Source organism: Vanacampus margaritifer, chromosome 13 (assembly GCF_051991255.1).
Source record: "Vanacampus margaritifer isolate UIUO_Vmar chromosome 13, RoL_Vmar_1.0, whole genome shotgun sequence".
Taxonomy (NCBI): Eukaryota; Metazoa; Chordata; class Actinopteri; order Syngnathiformes; family Syngnathidae; genus Vanacampus; species Vanacampus margaritifer.
This window is the reverse complement of record NC_135444.1, coordinates 20,392,142-20,408,883: the sequence shown is the minus strand read 5'-3', so window position 1 is coordinate 20,408,883 and position 16,742 is coordinate 20,392,142. Positions and strand designations below refer to the sequence as shown.

The following is a 16,742-nucleotide window of genomic DNA, read 5'->3' as shown; positions in this document are numbered from 1 at the left end:
CACACACATTAGATGGCATTCACATATGCAGTGAGTACATGCATCCGCTTTTTATCAGGCTATCCATGACACTCTGGCAGCTCCTTGGAAGCTCCTCCGCATTATTGCGGGGCAACAGGAGGTTAATGGAATTCAGGTGGCAGGAGCCTCCCTGCACTTCCTCCAAGTGGGGAAGCGCCCAATTGTCGCTGAGCGTACTTGACAACATTCACCAGTGCCCTGAAAAGAACTTTTCGCCAAGACGTCACACGCTCTTCCGGGTGGCAAAAGCAAGGTTGTCAGGGGTGACCAAATTTTTTTATTTTGAGGGCCCCATACAGACAAATGAAATGATATGAGGGCCACTTTGAATTTTTTTTACTTTAACTTATCCCACCAAATCCATGTTCAGATCCAAAATAAGAGCAAACTGGTGTAAGCTGACCGTTTTTAAACAGTTACTTGAGGATCGTTAATGTTCATAAATCTGCCCATGACACAGAGCAGAAAGTGGTAGAAAACATTTTTGCTTGTAAAATTGAATTATCTTTATTCACCCCAGTGTTTTGAAGAGAAAAATCTATTATTATTTTCATTATAAATACTTTATTAGTATCTTTGCATACAAAGTAGCTATCTAGCAAAGCTCTACAGTATATAATCCAATTTATTAGCAGTATAGTGAAACCTATTTTTTTTGGGCACACTCCTTTCTCACACTGCCCACCTCCACATTAAAAAATAACAAAAAATTAACGAGCCTTGCGGCCATGTCATATGTCATTTTTATGCCGCAGGCCCCCGGGCCATAGTTTGGACACCCCTGGCCTACACCGACCAATAGGAGCAGCCCATGACTTCAAAGTTTGATCGCATTTTCAACCACAAAAACTTAGAGAGAAAAATGCCACCAACACAAGTTCCACCTACCAACATAAAATCATGTTGTAAGATGCATAAAAAAGTTTCAAGGACCCATGCTAGAAATTGAACAGGAAGTCGGATAGTGTGGTTTGAAGCAGCCATTTTGGGGCAGTTAAATTATAGCGCTCATACTTTGACAAACTCCTACTAGGAAGTTCAACCAAACAAACCCCAATTGGAAGTCAGTATCCGAGAAAGATGGGCAACACTAAATTGCCGAGCTGGCTTTCCTATACCCTCTAATGTGGTCGACTAACTTTCTAAAGGGACATTACAGAGTAAGAAATGGCTGCTTCAAACCAAAATGGCTGACTCACTGTTAAATTTCCAAAATGGGTCCTTGAAAGTTTTTTGTTTGTCATGTTATAGCACAAAAGTCCACCCAATTTAACGTTAACTGGTGAAAATGGTGCTGGCGGGGAAAAACTGTTCATGTTACAGAGTGAAAAATTGCCGATTCAAACCAAAATGGCTGATTTCCTGTTCGATTTGCAGCATGGTTTCTCAACATTTTTATGTATACAGGTATTTTATTATACCAACCAAATTTAATTTTGATAGGTAAAATAGTTTGCGGGCTAACTTCTCAAGGGGTGCTACTGAGTGAGTGGCTTAAATTACTGCATATGGATAATTACAAGAATATACGCGATTACAAAAAACTGTTGTTCAACTTGTAGACGGTCAAGTTTACTAGTCTGTCAGCATAATTGTGATTGTTTCAAATGTCTCTACGGTCTATCACATGAGGCACTTTTATCTCGATTGTGCTCGGACGAAAAGAACACGACACCCGGGGTGACACAGAGATTACGTCTTCTATATTTAGTGTTTATGTACATGAATATTGGCAGGACAACTCTGTACTCATGACACACACTCGCGCACACATTCAGGCCATGGCACACACAAACACACACGCACATTGATACAGTGATAATAACACAACATCGCCAAGCACGGGACACAGTTACAAGAGAGCGATTACACGAGGGAATGTCATGGTAACACTTCATCAAGTGAAACACACAGAGAAAAAGTATAAAATAATTTAAAAGTCTTGGTGGACAATAGGCAGCGAGAGGTCTGTACAAGATGGCGTCCTCAATCCGTGGATCATTCCTTCTATTTTCATTTGGCCAGCGAAAATCATCAAATTAAAAAGTGACTGATTATTTTCTTAATTGTTTGTTTTCAAATGAAAATATGATGTTTTTTTTGTGTGGACACGTTCACAACAGGTCAATATCTGCAATATAGAGAAAGCATATAAAAGATATCTTTGTTATAGTTTTACCCTTAACACACTTTGAACACATGAACTTATTAAAACACTTTTTAAACACATTGTACAAATTTAAAGACAAAAAAATAAAATGTACACAAAATACCGTACATATTGTAACGTATTGCCGAGTCTCCATCTGAGTGTCTTTGTGTGAGCTGTGGCCGACAGCAGCAGCGTTTAGGTTTTGCTGTTCTCCCAGCTTTGAATTGATGGCTGAAAAGTGCATCGGCAACTGTGGCTGTCCTTTCCCACATGCAAGGGCATCACAAGAAGTAATTATACAGTACAAGAAAAATGATTGCTTAAAAATCTGCGACATAGTAAGGGAACACTGTACAATAACACTTAAAACACATTTGTCTTTGATATAATACAGACGGATGGATCATTTGATGAATCACGATCGTGGTCCAGGTTGATTGTGACGTGCACTGATGGCAAACGTAGTCACACTCTGTAAGTCGAAGTACAGATTCTTGTGTAAAAAACTGTTTCAAATGCAATTGAAAAAAAAAAAAGTACAGATTCTAATTCCACACAGGAATGCCCATATTCGAACCCCCACCGTCAGAACTCGTAGATGTGACTTTACTTTTGTTTGTATATGTTCCATAAATAAAACAGGTACCAAAATAATCAGTCACTTTTTTGTTTTTTTTGATTTCCGATAGTCAAGAGTCATGCAGCGACGATGAAAGACAAGCCTGCTCACAAGGCGGAGGGGAAATGTCAACATAAATATACAGGTGGATGTCTCCAGCAACAGTTCCGTCTTCCGCCGCAAGTGAGTAGTCAGTCTGTATATCTTTCAAAGAGTTAAATAAACGTATTCCATATATATATTTATAATAGATTTCTTCCTCTGTGCGTAGTCATTTTTAGCAGTACTTCCTCGTTTTCACCAGTTTGCTCTGGTACTTGACTGAGTGGCCGCTGTGCGCCACCACGTAGACGTCCAGCAGGTAGCTCTTCCCGGGCTCCAGCCCCGCCACCGTCTCCGTGGTCACCGCCTTCTGCAGGTTGGGGCTGTAGAAGTACTTGCACAGGACCTTCTCCGACTTGCGCCGCGTCTCGGGCTCGGCGCAGCGGTTCTGCTCACGCCGCCTCTGCTCCTCGCCGTAGTCGTCGGCCACTTCCTTGCGGTAGACGCAGTATTTGTTTCGCTCTTGCGTTCCCAACCAGGCCACGGTGACGGAGGAGCAGGTTCGAAGCTTGTCGAAGGCTTTGATGCGGGTGTCCTCGGGCAGGGACGGGAAAGGCTGCTTGCTGCCGGCTCGGGTGGTGGCCAGCACCTTCAGGGTGGAGGCGCCCTTGCGGCTTCCCCGCAGGCGGATCAGGTACTTGGCCTTGGGCTTGCCGCGCAGTTGGAACTGTCGCACGCCCTCCACGTTTTGCGAGAGCAGCAGCTTGCCGTCGCGCCTCACCTGCACCTGCACAGAGTCCAAGCAGGCGTGCACGAAAAGCGTCACCCGCTGGTGCGAGGACACGGGGGCGAAGCGAAGGAACTTGCTTCCTTTTCTCTTGATGAACACATCTGACACTTTGCCATCCTTGAGCTCCATCGTCTTCTGCCGGGCTTCCTCCTTGGTGCGGGCAAACGTGCCCACGTAGGCCGTGCTAGTGTTGGTAGCCGAGTTGACGGCGAACACGTCAAAGTAGTACTGCGTGTCAGGCTTTAGGTCGGAGACGGTGAAGATGTTTTTGTTTCCGATGCACAACTTGTGAATGTCCGACATTTTAGGCTTGGGCGGGTACGCCCGCGAGATCTTGTTGCTCATCAGGCCTCGATCTTTGCCGGGCGGGACGAAGCCGAAGTGGGCAAAGTCAAACGGACTGAAGTCCCTGCCCGGCTTGGGCGCGAGCATGAAGGCGTCGTCGGCGCCGATCTTGGCCTCGGCGGCACACATGCTCTTGAAGTTGTGCTCCTTGTTGATGACCACGCAGTACTGCACCGGCTGGCCCATCAGGAAGCCGGTGGGCGTGGGCTTCCAGGCCAGGGTGACCGTGGTGCGACCCAGCGAGGTCACATCCACGCGTGGGTCGTAGGGCAGCTCCGGGTAGGGCTGGTCGGACTCTGGTGTGGTGGAGGCGTACACCTTGAAGTTGCTGTCCTTTTCGGTGGACAACAGCTCCAACTGGTAGAGGCCGGATGGCGTGCTGGTGGCTACGTAGGACTCCACATCGTTGCCCTTGTAGGTGAACAGCTCCGTGCCCTCGTCCACCGTCACCTGCTGCTTCTGTTGGTCCAATGGCTCAGGCTCCCCTGAAAACAACACAGGCACAACAAGGTTTAGTGACCCGGTCCATATCATTGGCAAAGTTGATTGACACCATCGGTATTGTTGGCAGTTTAACATCAAACCGTATACATGATAACTACATAATCTTGATATCATTGACAAAACATTGTTGGCAAAGTCTCGCGATACCATCAGTGTTGTTGGCAAACTATCTTGATACTTTTGGTATCGCTGATGTGAGGGTTTTGAAGGTTGGATGCAGTGAGACGACGAGGAAAGCTTCACGCGTACAATTATCCACAAACACGCCCGTCGTGTTTTCACTGCAAACATCCCAAAAAGATCACAGCGCCGGCCGGCCGTTGACTTGGCCTTGGCTACAAAGGAGCGCCTTGTGGCTTCGGAAACAGTTCAAGCTCTTGCAAGAGAAACCATAATATTATGTTTGACAACCAGAGAGTGTTCTCGGCGGTGTACTAAAAATTAACGCTCCAGTGATCTGCTCCCAGCACAGCCATGAGAACAAACTCCCCAGTCCAATTTTGAAATGGTTGCGCCACTTACGGAAGCAACTCTGCTACTTTTGATGCCAGGAACAAGTCCTTGACAGTGAATGCGAGCAATAAATCATCTGGCTGAGGTTTGACGTGACATCCGTCCAGGTGTTCACGTATATTACCATTTAGATGCTTATGTCGCACAGAGAGCCCTCACTAACCCCCCAATACTATCCCGCACTTCTTTCTTTTTAAAATAGCATGGAGGGCCATGTCAAAGGTATTTTTTAGTATACAGTATGTGGCGGTTGGCAAATTCACAAACTGGACTTTGGACAACCCAAGCTTAGAGAGTCTTTTATTTTCAGATGCCCAGTCAAAGTACTGGTACTAATATCTGTAACTTGGCCAAGTATCGTGATACTATTTGTATTGTTGGCACAGTGGTGATATGTACAAGTATCATGATACTATCTACACTGCTCGCATTAAAAGTACTATAGTATACTAGTCGTATGGTTTGCAAAATATGGTGGTAATATCTACAATGTTGTCAAACTATAGTGAAAATATCGGTGTCATTGGCAATGGCATGGGCGTCAATTATACGTGGATTTTAGCTATTGAGACTGTAAATATGCAAGTTCTTTAATTAGATTTATTTCTACATCTTTTGATTGAATGGGAGATTGACTATCATTTTTGTACAACTCGCTGATTGGCCGCAAAAAAACGCGATCTTGTAAAGCCTCTTTTTTTTTTGTTTTTGTATACAGTAAATAAATAAGTTACCGGTATTTAAATAGAGGTATTGCTCCGTCTTATGATCGGATCAGTGACCGGAATTATTATTATTTTTTTTTTCAACTCGCTGATCTGTGATCGTGTTCGGCCCCAAATATCCTGATCATGTAAAGCCTACATGATAGTATTTGTATCAATGGTAAAGTATCATGATACTACCAGTTTCGTTGTCGAAATATTGGTGTAGTATCCATAAAGATGACAAAGAAAAGTTATTGGTAGAAAAGCTTTGCGATATAGAAAAGTATCCTATTACTGTCTCTGTCGCTGACAATACAGAAACGCTACAGTCAGTTATCAATGGCAAAGGTTTGTGCCAGTATCACTGGCAAAGTATGAAAGTATTGGTATCGTTGGTAAAAGCTTTTGTGATGCCTCAGCATCAAACAAAAAGAACTGGAGGATACTTTAGGTTTCTAGTTAGACTTTTAAGAGGAGGGAAGCAGGACACAGACAGACAGACAGACAAAGTGGGACCCAACATGAAACGATGAGGGCGGCCTAAGTAAAGGGACGTAATGGCTTTAATTCACGCGCACCGAGTCTCAAATTAAAGGCATGCCGGCCCACAAGCGGTCAGACGGAGCGACTTAATGAAAACCCGGCCAACACACACACTTTTCCACATCAAACTACTCATTAAGGCCCGTTCGCGGTCCTCCTGGTCCATTACCTGACGCCTCGCCGCTAGCCTCCTCGGGCAGCTCCTGCAGCGTCAGTGTCCACTCCAGCGGCGCGTCGCACGGAGTCACCGTAACCGACAGTGGCGTGTTGTCTTCTTCCACCACAAAGTAGTACCTGGGGGAACCATTACCAGTACCAGCGTCAGATTTTGGCGTCAAATCAAGTACTGAACCACAGCACCAAGCCAGGCATGTCAACATGTCTCTCAGATAAATGATTGATCTTGTTGTAAACCCGCACAGCGTTAAAGTTGATTTACATTACACGAATGTGCTTGCTCCACAATGTTGGGTGCTTCAAAACAATGTTGCCGAGGTTATTTTGTGATTCTTACCTTTTGGGCGTGTCTCTGAAGAGGTAGCCACTGATCTCTGCTCCATCGGGAATAACGGATGAGTCGTGGAAGATAGATTTGTCTCGGATTTGCATCTGGAAAAGTCCCTCATCTCGTGTGGGTAGCTTCTGCGCCAGAGTCCCCAGAACCCCCAGTAGAACCAGCAGCAGCAGCCCACTACTCCATCCTTTACACTGCCTCATCCTGGAACACAAACAAATGATATTTGTCAATTTACATTACCTTGATTCACTCACTTCATGTTAGCTTCAGCAATTTTAGCTTCACTCTCGATAGAGCAATGCTAACAACAGCTAGCATGTCTCATAATAAATTATGATAACTAACAGTAACTGTGTATTTAATTAGGCTTTAACGTTTTTGTACCCAAAAATATTTCAAGATAACAATTCAAGCACTTTTTCCTTTTTAGTTAATTTTTCTATCCTTTAGTTCAACGCGAGCTAAGCTAACGCTACTTCAGGCACATGCTAAGATGGCTATAGCTTCAGTTGTTTTTTTTATAGTACAAAAATCTATTTTTTAAAAAGCAGTAATGAAGCATAGTTGCGTTGGATAAATAACTTATGGTATGTACCATGTTAGGACACGTAGCTGTAGCTGTAGTTTTTTCTGTTTTTATTACTTATACAAAAGCATAAAAAGATGACATAAATGTGGGACTTGAAAAAAAAAATTTTTGAACAAAAGTGACAATTTTGGCTACTCCGTTTTTCTTTTGTTGTTGTTTCACTCAAGGTCACTCGCACGTCAAATTTTTGCTTGCAACACAAAGCAGAAAGTTGACTGAGCGATAACTTGAATATGTAAATTGGGGCACTCGTACGTCAAGGTATCACTGTATATACACTCTGCAAGAAATTTAAGAGACCAAAGAAATACTCGACCTTTTTGTTATTTTGGCAATTTTTCATTTTGTGCAAAAATATTCTCCAAGTGACTGGTAACAATGTTTGTTATCAGTAGTACATAGAATGACAAAAATGTTGGTTATACTCTAACATATGTCTATAAAGAGGAAAATCGGATCAACTGTAATTTTGCAATGGTCTCTTAATTTGTATTTTATTTATTTTTTTGCCTTGCGGATGCGAGACCTTACTTAACGCTAAACGCGAGTGACAGATTAGCTATCGCGTGACAGATAAAAAGTGAAAGGATGGCGAGCGACCAAGCGGACGGAGGGATTAAATTTTAAAACACGGATGCGTGAAGAAGGGAAACCACAGCAGGTTCATAAACCGCTTAATAATACATTTTTAAAAAATCCCCCAAATCCGTGTCGTTTAACATTTATTGACGTTTTTGTTGGCGCACAGATGGGCGTGCTGCTGAGAGGATCTCGCATGTCCTATTGATTTTGGAGCCATTGATTGCAGTTGATGGGAACGCTCAAATCCCTGGCGATTTAATCAGCGTAATGGCTGCAGATTAGCCAGATACTTTACCGCCATCTACGCCGTGTCCTTTAAACGACCCATGCAACCAACCAAAAACCCAACCAAAAAAAAACAAAAAACAACAACCAAGCAGCCTCTCTCTTGCTGACCACACACATACAGCAAAACATCACTTTTTGTACCGACAAGTATGTTAAGAGCAGTTTAAAAATGAGCAATTAACTAGCTAACTAAAAGGAACGCCTCCTGATCCAAAGCATACCACAGCAACTACACCTCTCATCTCCTACTCATGTTGGAAGTCAAATTAATGTAAAGCTAGAAAAAAACAAGATGTAAAGACATTCCGGAGGGCTTTGCTATTTTCATATTTGTATGTCAAAGACAGGAAGGAAGGAAGAAGAAATAAGGCTTTCATAACACTCTAGTCAAATGTTTTCACTTTTAGCGCCTATGTCACATCCTGTCACATTAAGATTTGTGCCTTCAGTGTCATGATGTCATCATCATTAGGAAACACACACACACGAGCACACGTGCGGAGCAGCCGTGCTGAGATACACTATTATGTCAACATGGTCACGCACACGCACACATACACACACTGTCATTGCGTGACATAATAACAAAATAATTGCATCTGGAACGTGTGATCTACGTTGTAGCAATGACTGCATGATGATAGTTTGGTGGGGGGGCGGGGAAAGGGCATTCAAAAAGGCAAAAGCGTCTTTAGTTGACGAAAAGGAAGAACTCGTGATCAGAAGCATACCACACAGTAGTCGACTTTACGAGTTACGCAATGATTATAATAAAATGAGGATCTCCTGCACCCCCCCCCCGACCCCCACCCCACCCTCTGGCAGGCGCACCACAATAAAGTGTCAGCTGTAACAGATCATCCTGTGATGTTCTTGATTAGTGAAAAAAACTCAATTATGTCATCGGGGTCCAATCGACGTCAAGCTGACTTCCATCACATTAGTATCGGCTTTATCGAAATATGAGGTCATGCAACCGCTACCACACAGGCTACTTCTGTTTTACACAATTTTTATCAGGTTTGAGTATTTATTTATTTATTTATTTATTTATATATTGCTTTCAGTTTGTCAAATTTCAGGGCTAGGTGTTGTATTTTTGGTTGGTTTGTCAATTTTTATTTGTCTAAGTTTTGTCACATTTTTGCTAGGTTTTTTTTTTTCATTTTTGAGAACTTTTTTGTTTTTTTCATTTTTGAGAACTTTTTTGTTTTTTACTTTTTCTATACGTTTTGGCACATTTACTGTATATTCGGTTTTGTCGTGTCATTTTGTCATATTTGCCATTTCTTCCCCATTTTTGATCCAAATTTTGCCTCTTTTTTGTGTCTTTTTTTTAGTTTTTTGTCACATTAATGTAAACTTTTGTTGCTTTTTAAATATATTTTTTCCAGTTGTACCAGGTTTGTGTCAGTTTCTTTTTCTCAATTTTTATCAAACCTTTGATATTTTTTAGTTTGTTTTTGGCTCGATTTTTTGGGTCATGTTTTTTTTCACTTGCTCCTCATATTATTTTTTTGTTAATTTATTTGTTTGTTTTGTTTATTTGCCCAAGTTTTGCCTTTTTTTTTTAAAAAATATATTTTGCCAGTTTTTTTTATTATTATTATTTTGAGAAAAATTTCTTCCTTACATTTTTGGTAGCTTTTTGTCTCATTTCGTCCGTTTTACCATACTAACAAAGTGGCTCTGCCCCCACCTCTGTCACTTCATCTCTCCCTCCGGCTCCTCATCAGGATGAAAACGCGAGCTGCTCTCGGCCACATGGAATTCATTAACGAAATAAAAATACAGTTTGATTTCAAGTCAAATAAAGACATTTTACGGTGGCTCTGCGGGGGCCTTTGTACTGTTTGGAGGAAGATGAGGGGCTTCCAAAGCAAGTCCGCTACTCTTGAATACTCCTTAACCCACTTTAAAAAAGAACACTAAGTAAGGCTTCAAGATCCAATACAGCGTACGACTTGGCGGTTGCATTTCTTGGCATCATGGCTGTCTCCCTGCCATCCAAAACAATCATCCATGGCAGCTCCGGAGTTTTCCAGGCGGTCACGAGCGAGATAGCGCGAGCCCATTTTCCTTCCCCTGCTCTGCACTTAGCGCCGCATCCTGGAATGTTGAGCCAGTGGGGTCAGCTGCCGACAAAATGTCATTCAGGGATGGGAGAAAGGGAAAAGGTTTATCACATATTTGAGGGGAGGGGGGTTGCCAGATTTTTTTTACAGTTTGTTTTGTATGTATTTTTGTCTGTTTTTTTTCTCTTTTTTTTTAAACATTTTTGTAATTTTAATGAGCATTGGACACATTTTTGTTATTTATTAAGCCATTTTGTGGCAGATTTTTGTTGTTGACATTTTTTACTTCTTGTAACATATTTTTGACACATTTTTCTGTTCAGCTTTTTTTTCTGAAAAATTCATGCAAGAAAGGGAGGCATGAGGGAGGGACATCCGAGTGATGTGGTGGCTTTGTGGCCTCGGCCAAGGGAAGATGGCCCATGGGAAAGAAAGTCTTCCCCAAAGGGCCATGCAAGGGGAAGCCTTGTGGGAAAAAAAATACACTTTGACTTCTAAACTCTGCTCCATGACTGGCGGGAACGAGGCTTGGGAGGGAGATGGATAATTCATCCATCTAAAGGATACCGCATTGTATGTTCTACATTTATCTAACGGTCTAATTAGGAAAAGCACATGATCCAAAGCATAACACATCATACCCAATGGTTTTATGGATCTAGCTATACAACTTTATTTAAAATCGATGTATGTGACATGTATGTAAAATGTAAAATTGTACCTAAATAAGAAAAACTGTTATTCAAAACACGTGCTGTACTATAAAGTTAAATTCATTTGAACTGCATCCTGGATTAAAACACTAACATTATGCATAGTTGTGACATTTAATCCAGTGATTCTTCGCACTTAGAGAATGACTGATTTCGGCAATAGCGCTTAGGCCCGATCGACAATAACAGCAGCAACACTGTCGGAATTTCTTTCAGCCGCAAGTTTTCATATGCAAATGTGGCTTTAGTTACGCTATGCCGTGCGGACCTTTCCATTTCAACACTTTCTCTTTTTTTTTTTGTTGTTCATCATTCATTGTGGCCTCACCCCCGCTACTAAACTCACTTATTCACAGTTTAACCCCAACACCCCCCCACCAACACCCTCGCTAGTGCCTCCTCTCCCACCCGCCCATGCAACCTACCACATATCAGTTACTCATTTCCTACTCCCTAATCACTGGGAATTTTATATAGTGGACTTCATAGTGCCATAAAATGTGCAGTAGAAATCTATTTGTGGTGTTTAGGGTGTAGGGAATGAGTCCTGACGCTGTACTTCATAACCACTATGGTGGGATGTTGGTGTAGTGGACTATACAGTTCACTTATCAGTTGCCTTCACGCCTTGTCTGTGGAATTCAGATTCACAAATTACTGTCATGACTAAAAGATCCCTGTAGATGGCGACATTGCTTTGAGCGAGGGGTAGGGTGCACCCAGAACTGGTCAGTCGCAAAGGCACATATAAACAAACAAGCATCCACACTCACATTCTTAACCACGGACAATTTAGAGTCTTCAATTAAACTACCATGAATGTTTGTGGAATGTGGGAGGAATCCGGAAAACCCAGAGAAAAAACGTGAGACGGATGTACTAAACCCTACAAGTGTAAAATAATAACACAGCCATTTCCATGAATCAGTAACTCATGGTGCATTTAGGGTCCCCCATTCAAAGTTTGAATTTATTGCATAAAATGTTGCATTCAGGGTCCGGAATTCTGAATTTTTAATGCCGGTTTAGAACAGGGCGATTTCATCAATTAGAACACTAATGTTGCCTTCAGGGTTCAAAGGTCAAAAAAGGTACCTTTTGGATTTAATTAAAAACATTAGATGGATGAATGGTGTGTTCAGGGTCTGCAATGTACTAATGTCATTTCTTTAGTTAAAACAGAAAAACACTAGTGTTGCGTTCAGTGTCCACAAACCCACAAGAGGATTTATTTACTTAAAACACTAGCGGTGCATTCAGGGTCGACAAGTCGACTTTTATGTGCAAATTGAAATCAAAATGATTAAATAATAAATTAGAATACTAGTGGTGCGTTCATGCTCATCAATTCAACTAAGTCATTTCTTGAATGCGTTTCATTCAGGGTCTGCATTTCAAACTTTGCAAGAAAATTAAACAATTTTTTTTTTTTAAATAATGACGAACAATGAGTCAAAACACTGGTGTTGCATTCATTGTCCGCAAATAAACAGCAAGATTAATTTTATTTTATTTTAAATTTAAGCACTTTTGATGCATTCAGGATGCTCAATTGAACTGTCATTTTTTGTCTTGAATGAAAAACACTTAGTGCTGTGTTCAGGCTCCGCAATTCAAACAGCGAGCAGTTCTTGCCAACAATTGTGATTCAAAACACTCGCGTTGCGTTTAGACTTCTCGATTGAATGAAAACACTTAATGTTGCTTTTAGAGTCCACTGCAAAGTTTGCGTGCGAGCCGCGTCTTGATTCTTTAAAACTTTTTTTTTTAACTGATCCCAGGGATGCAAACCGCACAAAATAATAAAAAACAAAAGAAGCCACTTCCTCTCTTCTCTCCTCTCTTTGAACGAGCACAAGGGAAAAGCTGGGGAGGGGGGGGGACGTCCCACGAGAAGAAGTCGTTTGAACGCATCATAGATGCAAAGAAGACGAAAGTTACCTTTTGAAATAACCAGCAGCTTGCCGTGTTCCGATGGATGTTGTGCTGCAGCTCCACTGAAGAAAAAGTTCTGTTCGCGGGCAAGTAGTCCTCTCTCTTTCTCTCTCGCTCTCACATTGACTCTCTCCCTCTCTCAGGGTCGCTGTGTCCTGCTCTCTCGTGTGGTGTGTGTGCCTGCGTGGGAGCCAGCGCCAAAATGAGCTCCAGGAGCGAGTGAGAGGGTGAGAGGGTATCCCGCATGCATGCGCGCGTCCCTCCCCCGCCGCTCCGGAGACCTCCAGCGGATTGGACGCGCCAGCCCACTCGTGGAAAGAGAGAAAGTGGTGACATGAGGAAGTATCCTAACCCTACACCACTGATGGCGGCTACTCAAGTAAGAATACTCCATTACTAGATTTAAATAGATTTTTCTGACTATGAATAGCAGAGGGTTTATTTGCCTTAATAAAACGGTCAAATTAACTTTTTTTCCCCCCATGTGGTTCTCTATTATGAAAATAGAGCCTATTTGTCTCATCTAACAGAAAATATTGCATTGGCGCCATCTGGTGGCATATTAGTATACTAATCTTTCATACTAAAATAAGGGGAGGAGCTTCATTTCATCAGGCCATAGCCTTGTCTAATCAGAAAGAAAGTGTATCGCCGTTATCTTGTGACATCTGTAGGCAATTGGAAATCTTTTTTGACTTTTTACTCTTAAAAAACAGATGCCTGTACTTTCTACGCCTTGCTTTGCCCAACTAGGCTAATTACTTTTTTCAACCTCACGGAGGACGACACGTTAAAAAGGCAGGAAAAATAGGAACGTATATTTGTAAATTTATGAAAATGCGTTTGTCGTTTTCAAGGACTAATTTACAAATAATGTGTAATTTTAGAAGAATAAGTGTTTAATGAAGAAAAACGTTTTACAATAATGAACTAAATTAAATTGCTATTGCTATTTAGTTTTGTTACAAATGTTTCCTAATTTTCAAAAAGTATGAAGTTGCTATTTTACAAAAATAATAATATTAGTTATTTTATCATAAATTGAATATTTTAATGATAATAAAGTTGTGACATTACCATAATTTGTACATGAATTAAGTTTCAATTTTACAAGAATAACTCACAGGGGATTCTTCTAGTTTTACCCAAATACATTGCTGAAATTATGTGTAAAAAGTGGACTGATTTCCTCAGCGCAAATGATTGTGCTCCTTAAATTCGGCCTTCTTCAGCTGGCAAGAAGAATCCGAGCAATTCAGTTTGATTGTTTTTTGGTTTGCGCCACTTCCCACTGTGTCCTCCTTGTTGATCATTCCCTGGGAAGACAAAAAGCAACACGAGTAAGTCAATATTTGTGCTCAGATAAGAGTGAATGGTGCTTTCAATGCTGGAGGGGGGGGGGGGGGCACACAATGTGGAATTATGGGATGCTGCTTTTTCCTGTTCTCTGTGTACACACTCCACTATATGCACATGCATTCCTCTAATTACATTTTAACACTTTGGATAAAAAATATGTCAATAATAAGTTAGCCATGTATTCATGGGGAAGTTGATGAAGCAGACGGAAGACAACTAAAATTGGTGAAATAGTGACATCTAGCGGATGTAGGAGGACTGTCAGTGTAATGCGTGGAGTAGTTTGTGTCAGGAGGGATCTTAAATGGGTCATTTTCTGGTTTTGTTTTACCGTCATCAACAAATTTAAATAATAGTCAAGGACGGCACAAGTAAACACGGAATGCAGTTGTTAAATCTAATTCGGCAACACGAGTTTTATTTTTTTATTAGATTTTTTTATTTTTTACATCAATGGCTTTTTGAAGGTTTTGCCACAGCGTTTCAGTTAGATTCAGTTTTGGACTTCTCCGCCGACATTCTGCACTCAAAAATTTTATTTATTTATTTATTTTAGTTGACTTTCTGATGTAATTTTGATTGTTGTCCAGAAGATTTCCTTCAGCTTTGGGTCACAAACTGATGGCCAAAAATTCTCCTTCAGGATTTTCTAGTAAAGAAATTCATGGTTAATCAATAACAACAAGTCATCCAGGTCCTGAAGCAACTAAGCATCCCCAGAAAATGCTGTGTTACATTTATGCCAGATGTAACGAGACACATACCGTTCCCCCAAAAAATCTATAAAATATTCTCAGAATGACTTTTGGAACCCCCAGACTGACAGGTCTATCAAATTTTACGTTGCATAAATGAAGCTGTGTCATCGGAAGCTGAAATTTACAAACATTTTGAGTATGGAGAAGCCGTGAAAAGGAATCAATTCCGAGAGGGCCTTGTCCCCAAAACGGCCCCCGGTAGAACAAAGACAGCTTTTCCCGTTTGTGTTTGTGTGCTGTCGTGTCATTGGCGTGCGCTGACAGACGAGCTGTTTGCTGACCGCCAGGTGGGCACACGGAACAGGAAACACGGCGGCCAAAGCCAGGACGTCCTCGTCCGACATTTCCCATCAGCATTCCTCATTCTCTGCCTTCAGCAGTGCTCCACACAGCATCACATCTGCTAAACTTTTTTTCCTCCCCCCTTTTTTTTTTATCATATCATTGAGAATTTTTGTCAAATATTGTCGGATTTTTTTTTTTCAATTTTGTTGTGCTTTTGTCTTTTTTTGTGGTGTGTGTGTGTGGGGGGGGGGGGTAATGTTTTTTTTTGAGGGGGCTATTTCTGTCAGTCCTTTTTTTTTTTTTTGTTTTTGTGACAATTTATTTTATTTTTTTTCCCCCAGCTTTTTGAAAGTTGAATTTTTGTAATGTGTTTTTCAGACAATCAATTTTTGGCATGTGTTTGTGTTTTGACCACTTGATTGCCAAGTTTTGTTACATTTTGTGCTTTTTTTGCATTTTTTTTTTCACTTATTGTTTTCTTTACACATTTTTGTTCTGTATTTGTTTTGCCAGAGGTATAAAATATTTTTGCTTTTGTCATGTTTTTGTATTTCCAAATGTTGTCACCTTTTTTTTAGGTCTGTTATTTGCGGCTTAGTTGCCCGATTTGATATAGCAAATGAAAAAGAATCATGGAATTTATTGGTCACTGTGGCATCATGGCAGTGTCCAATTCCGCCATCTTCTATGAACCAGGAAGTAGCCTACTTAGCAACCAACGCTCCATTTTGGGGCCTTGGCAGCGGTCTGCACTCAAATCATGTCACATTGTTTCGCGTACTGGACTGTATGTGGTTATTAGTGGTCACATTGTCACTGCTGCTAATAGTCTCTGATCTTTGGTCATTCTCACTTGATTAATCTTCCTTGGTTTAGCCTGCCACAAAAACAAAAAAAGTATTCCGTACTTCTTAAATAATCCTGCATGTGTTTCTAATTATTTTGACTGTCTTATTTATTGACATAAGAATGTCCCCCCCCCCCCCCCAAATAAAAAACTTTTAGTGTTATGCGTAGCACAATAAAACCATACATAATCTTAGCAAGTGACAAAACATTCTCACAACCATTACAACACATCTTACAATGTTCTTCAAAATAAATAATACACGGATGATTTGATTTAGAAATACGTTTTTTGGCTATTTTTTCCTAGGTTTTGTCAAATATTGTCTTTTGTTGGCCGTTACCTGTTATCAATTTTGCATATTTTTCTCTCTCTCATTTTTGCCATTTACCATATTTTACGTCTCCCAGATTTTACTGACATATTTTTGGGAGGGGGGTGATAAGCTCTTTAAATATTTTATTTGTATGTTTTTGCTGTTTTTATCATGTTTTCACTTTTCCATGTTCCTGTGCTATCCTCGACTACAACTAGATTACGCTGCTGTCAACTGGTTAG

The 16,742-nt window shown here is 41.0% G+C and overlaps 1 protein-coding gene across 1 annotated transcript; it reads right to left on the bottom strand.

Annotated features, from left to right (window-relative positions):
* Positions 1 to 1,702: 1,702 nt before the first annotated feature.
* ndnf (neuron-derived neurotrophic factor) lies at positions 1,703 to 13,256 on the bottom strand. The gene is made up of 4 exons (XM_077585122.1): positions 12,942 to 13,256; positions 6,751 to 6,954; positions 6,406 to 6,530; positions 1,703 to 4,454 (listed from the first exon to the last, which is right to left on the bottom strand). The coding sequence occupies exons 2-4, from the start codon at positions 6,951 to 6,953 to the stop codon at positions 3,070 to 3,072; spliced, it is 1,713 nt and encodes a 570-aa protein (XP_077441248.1). The 5' UTR covers position 6,954; positions 12,942 to 13,256; the 3' UTR covers positions 1,703 to 3,069.
* Positions 13,257 to 16,742: the final 3,486 nt, after the last annotated feature.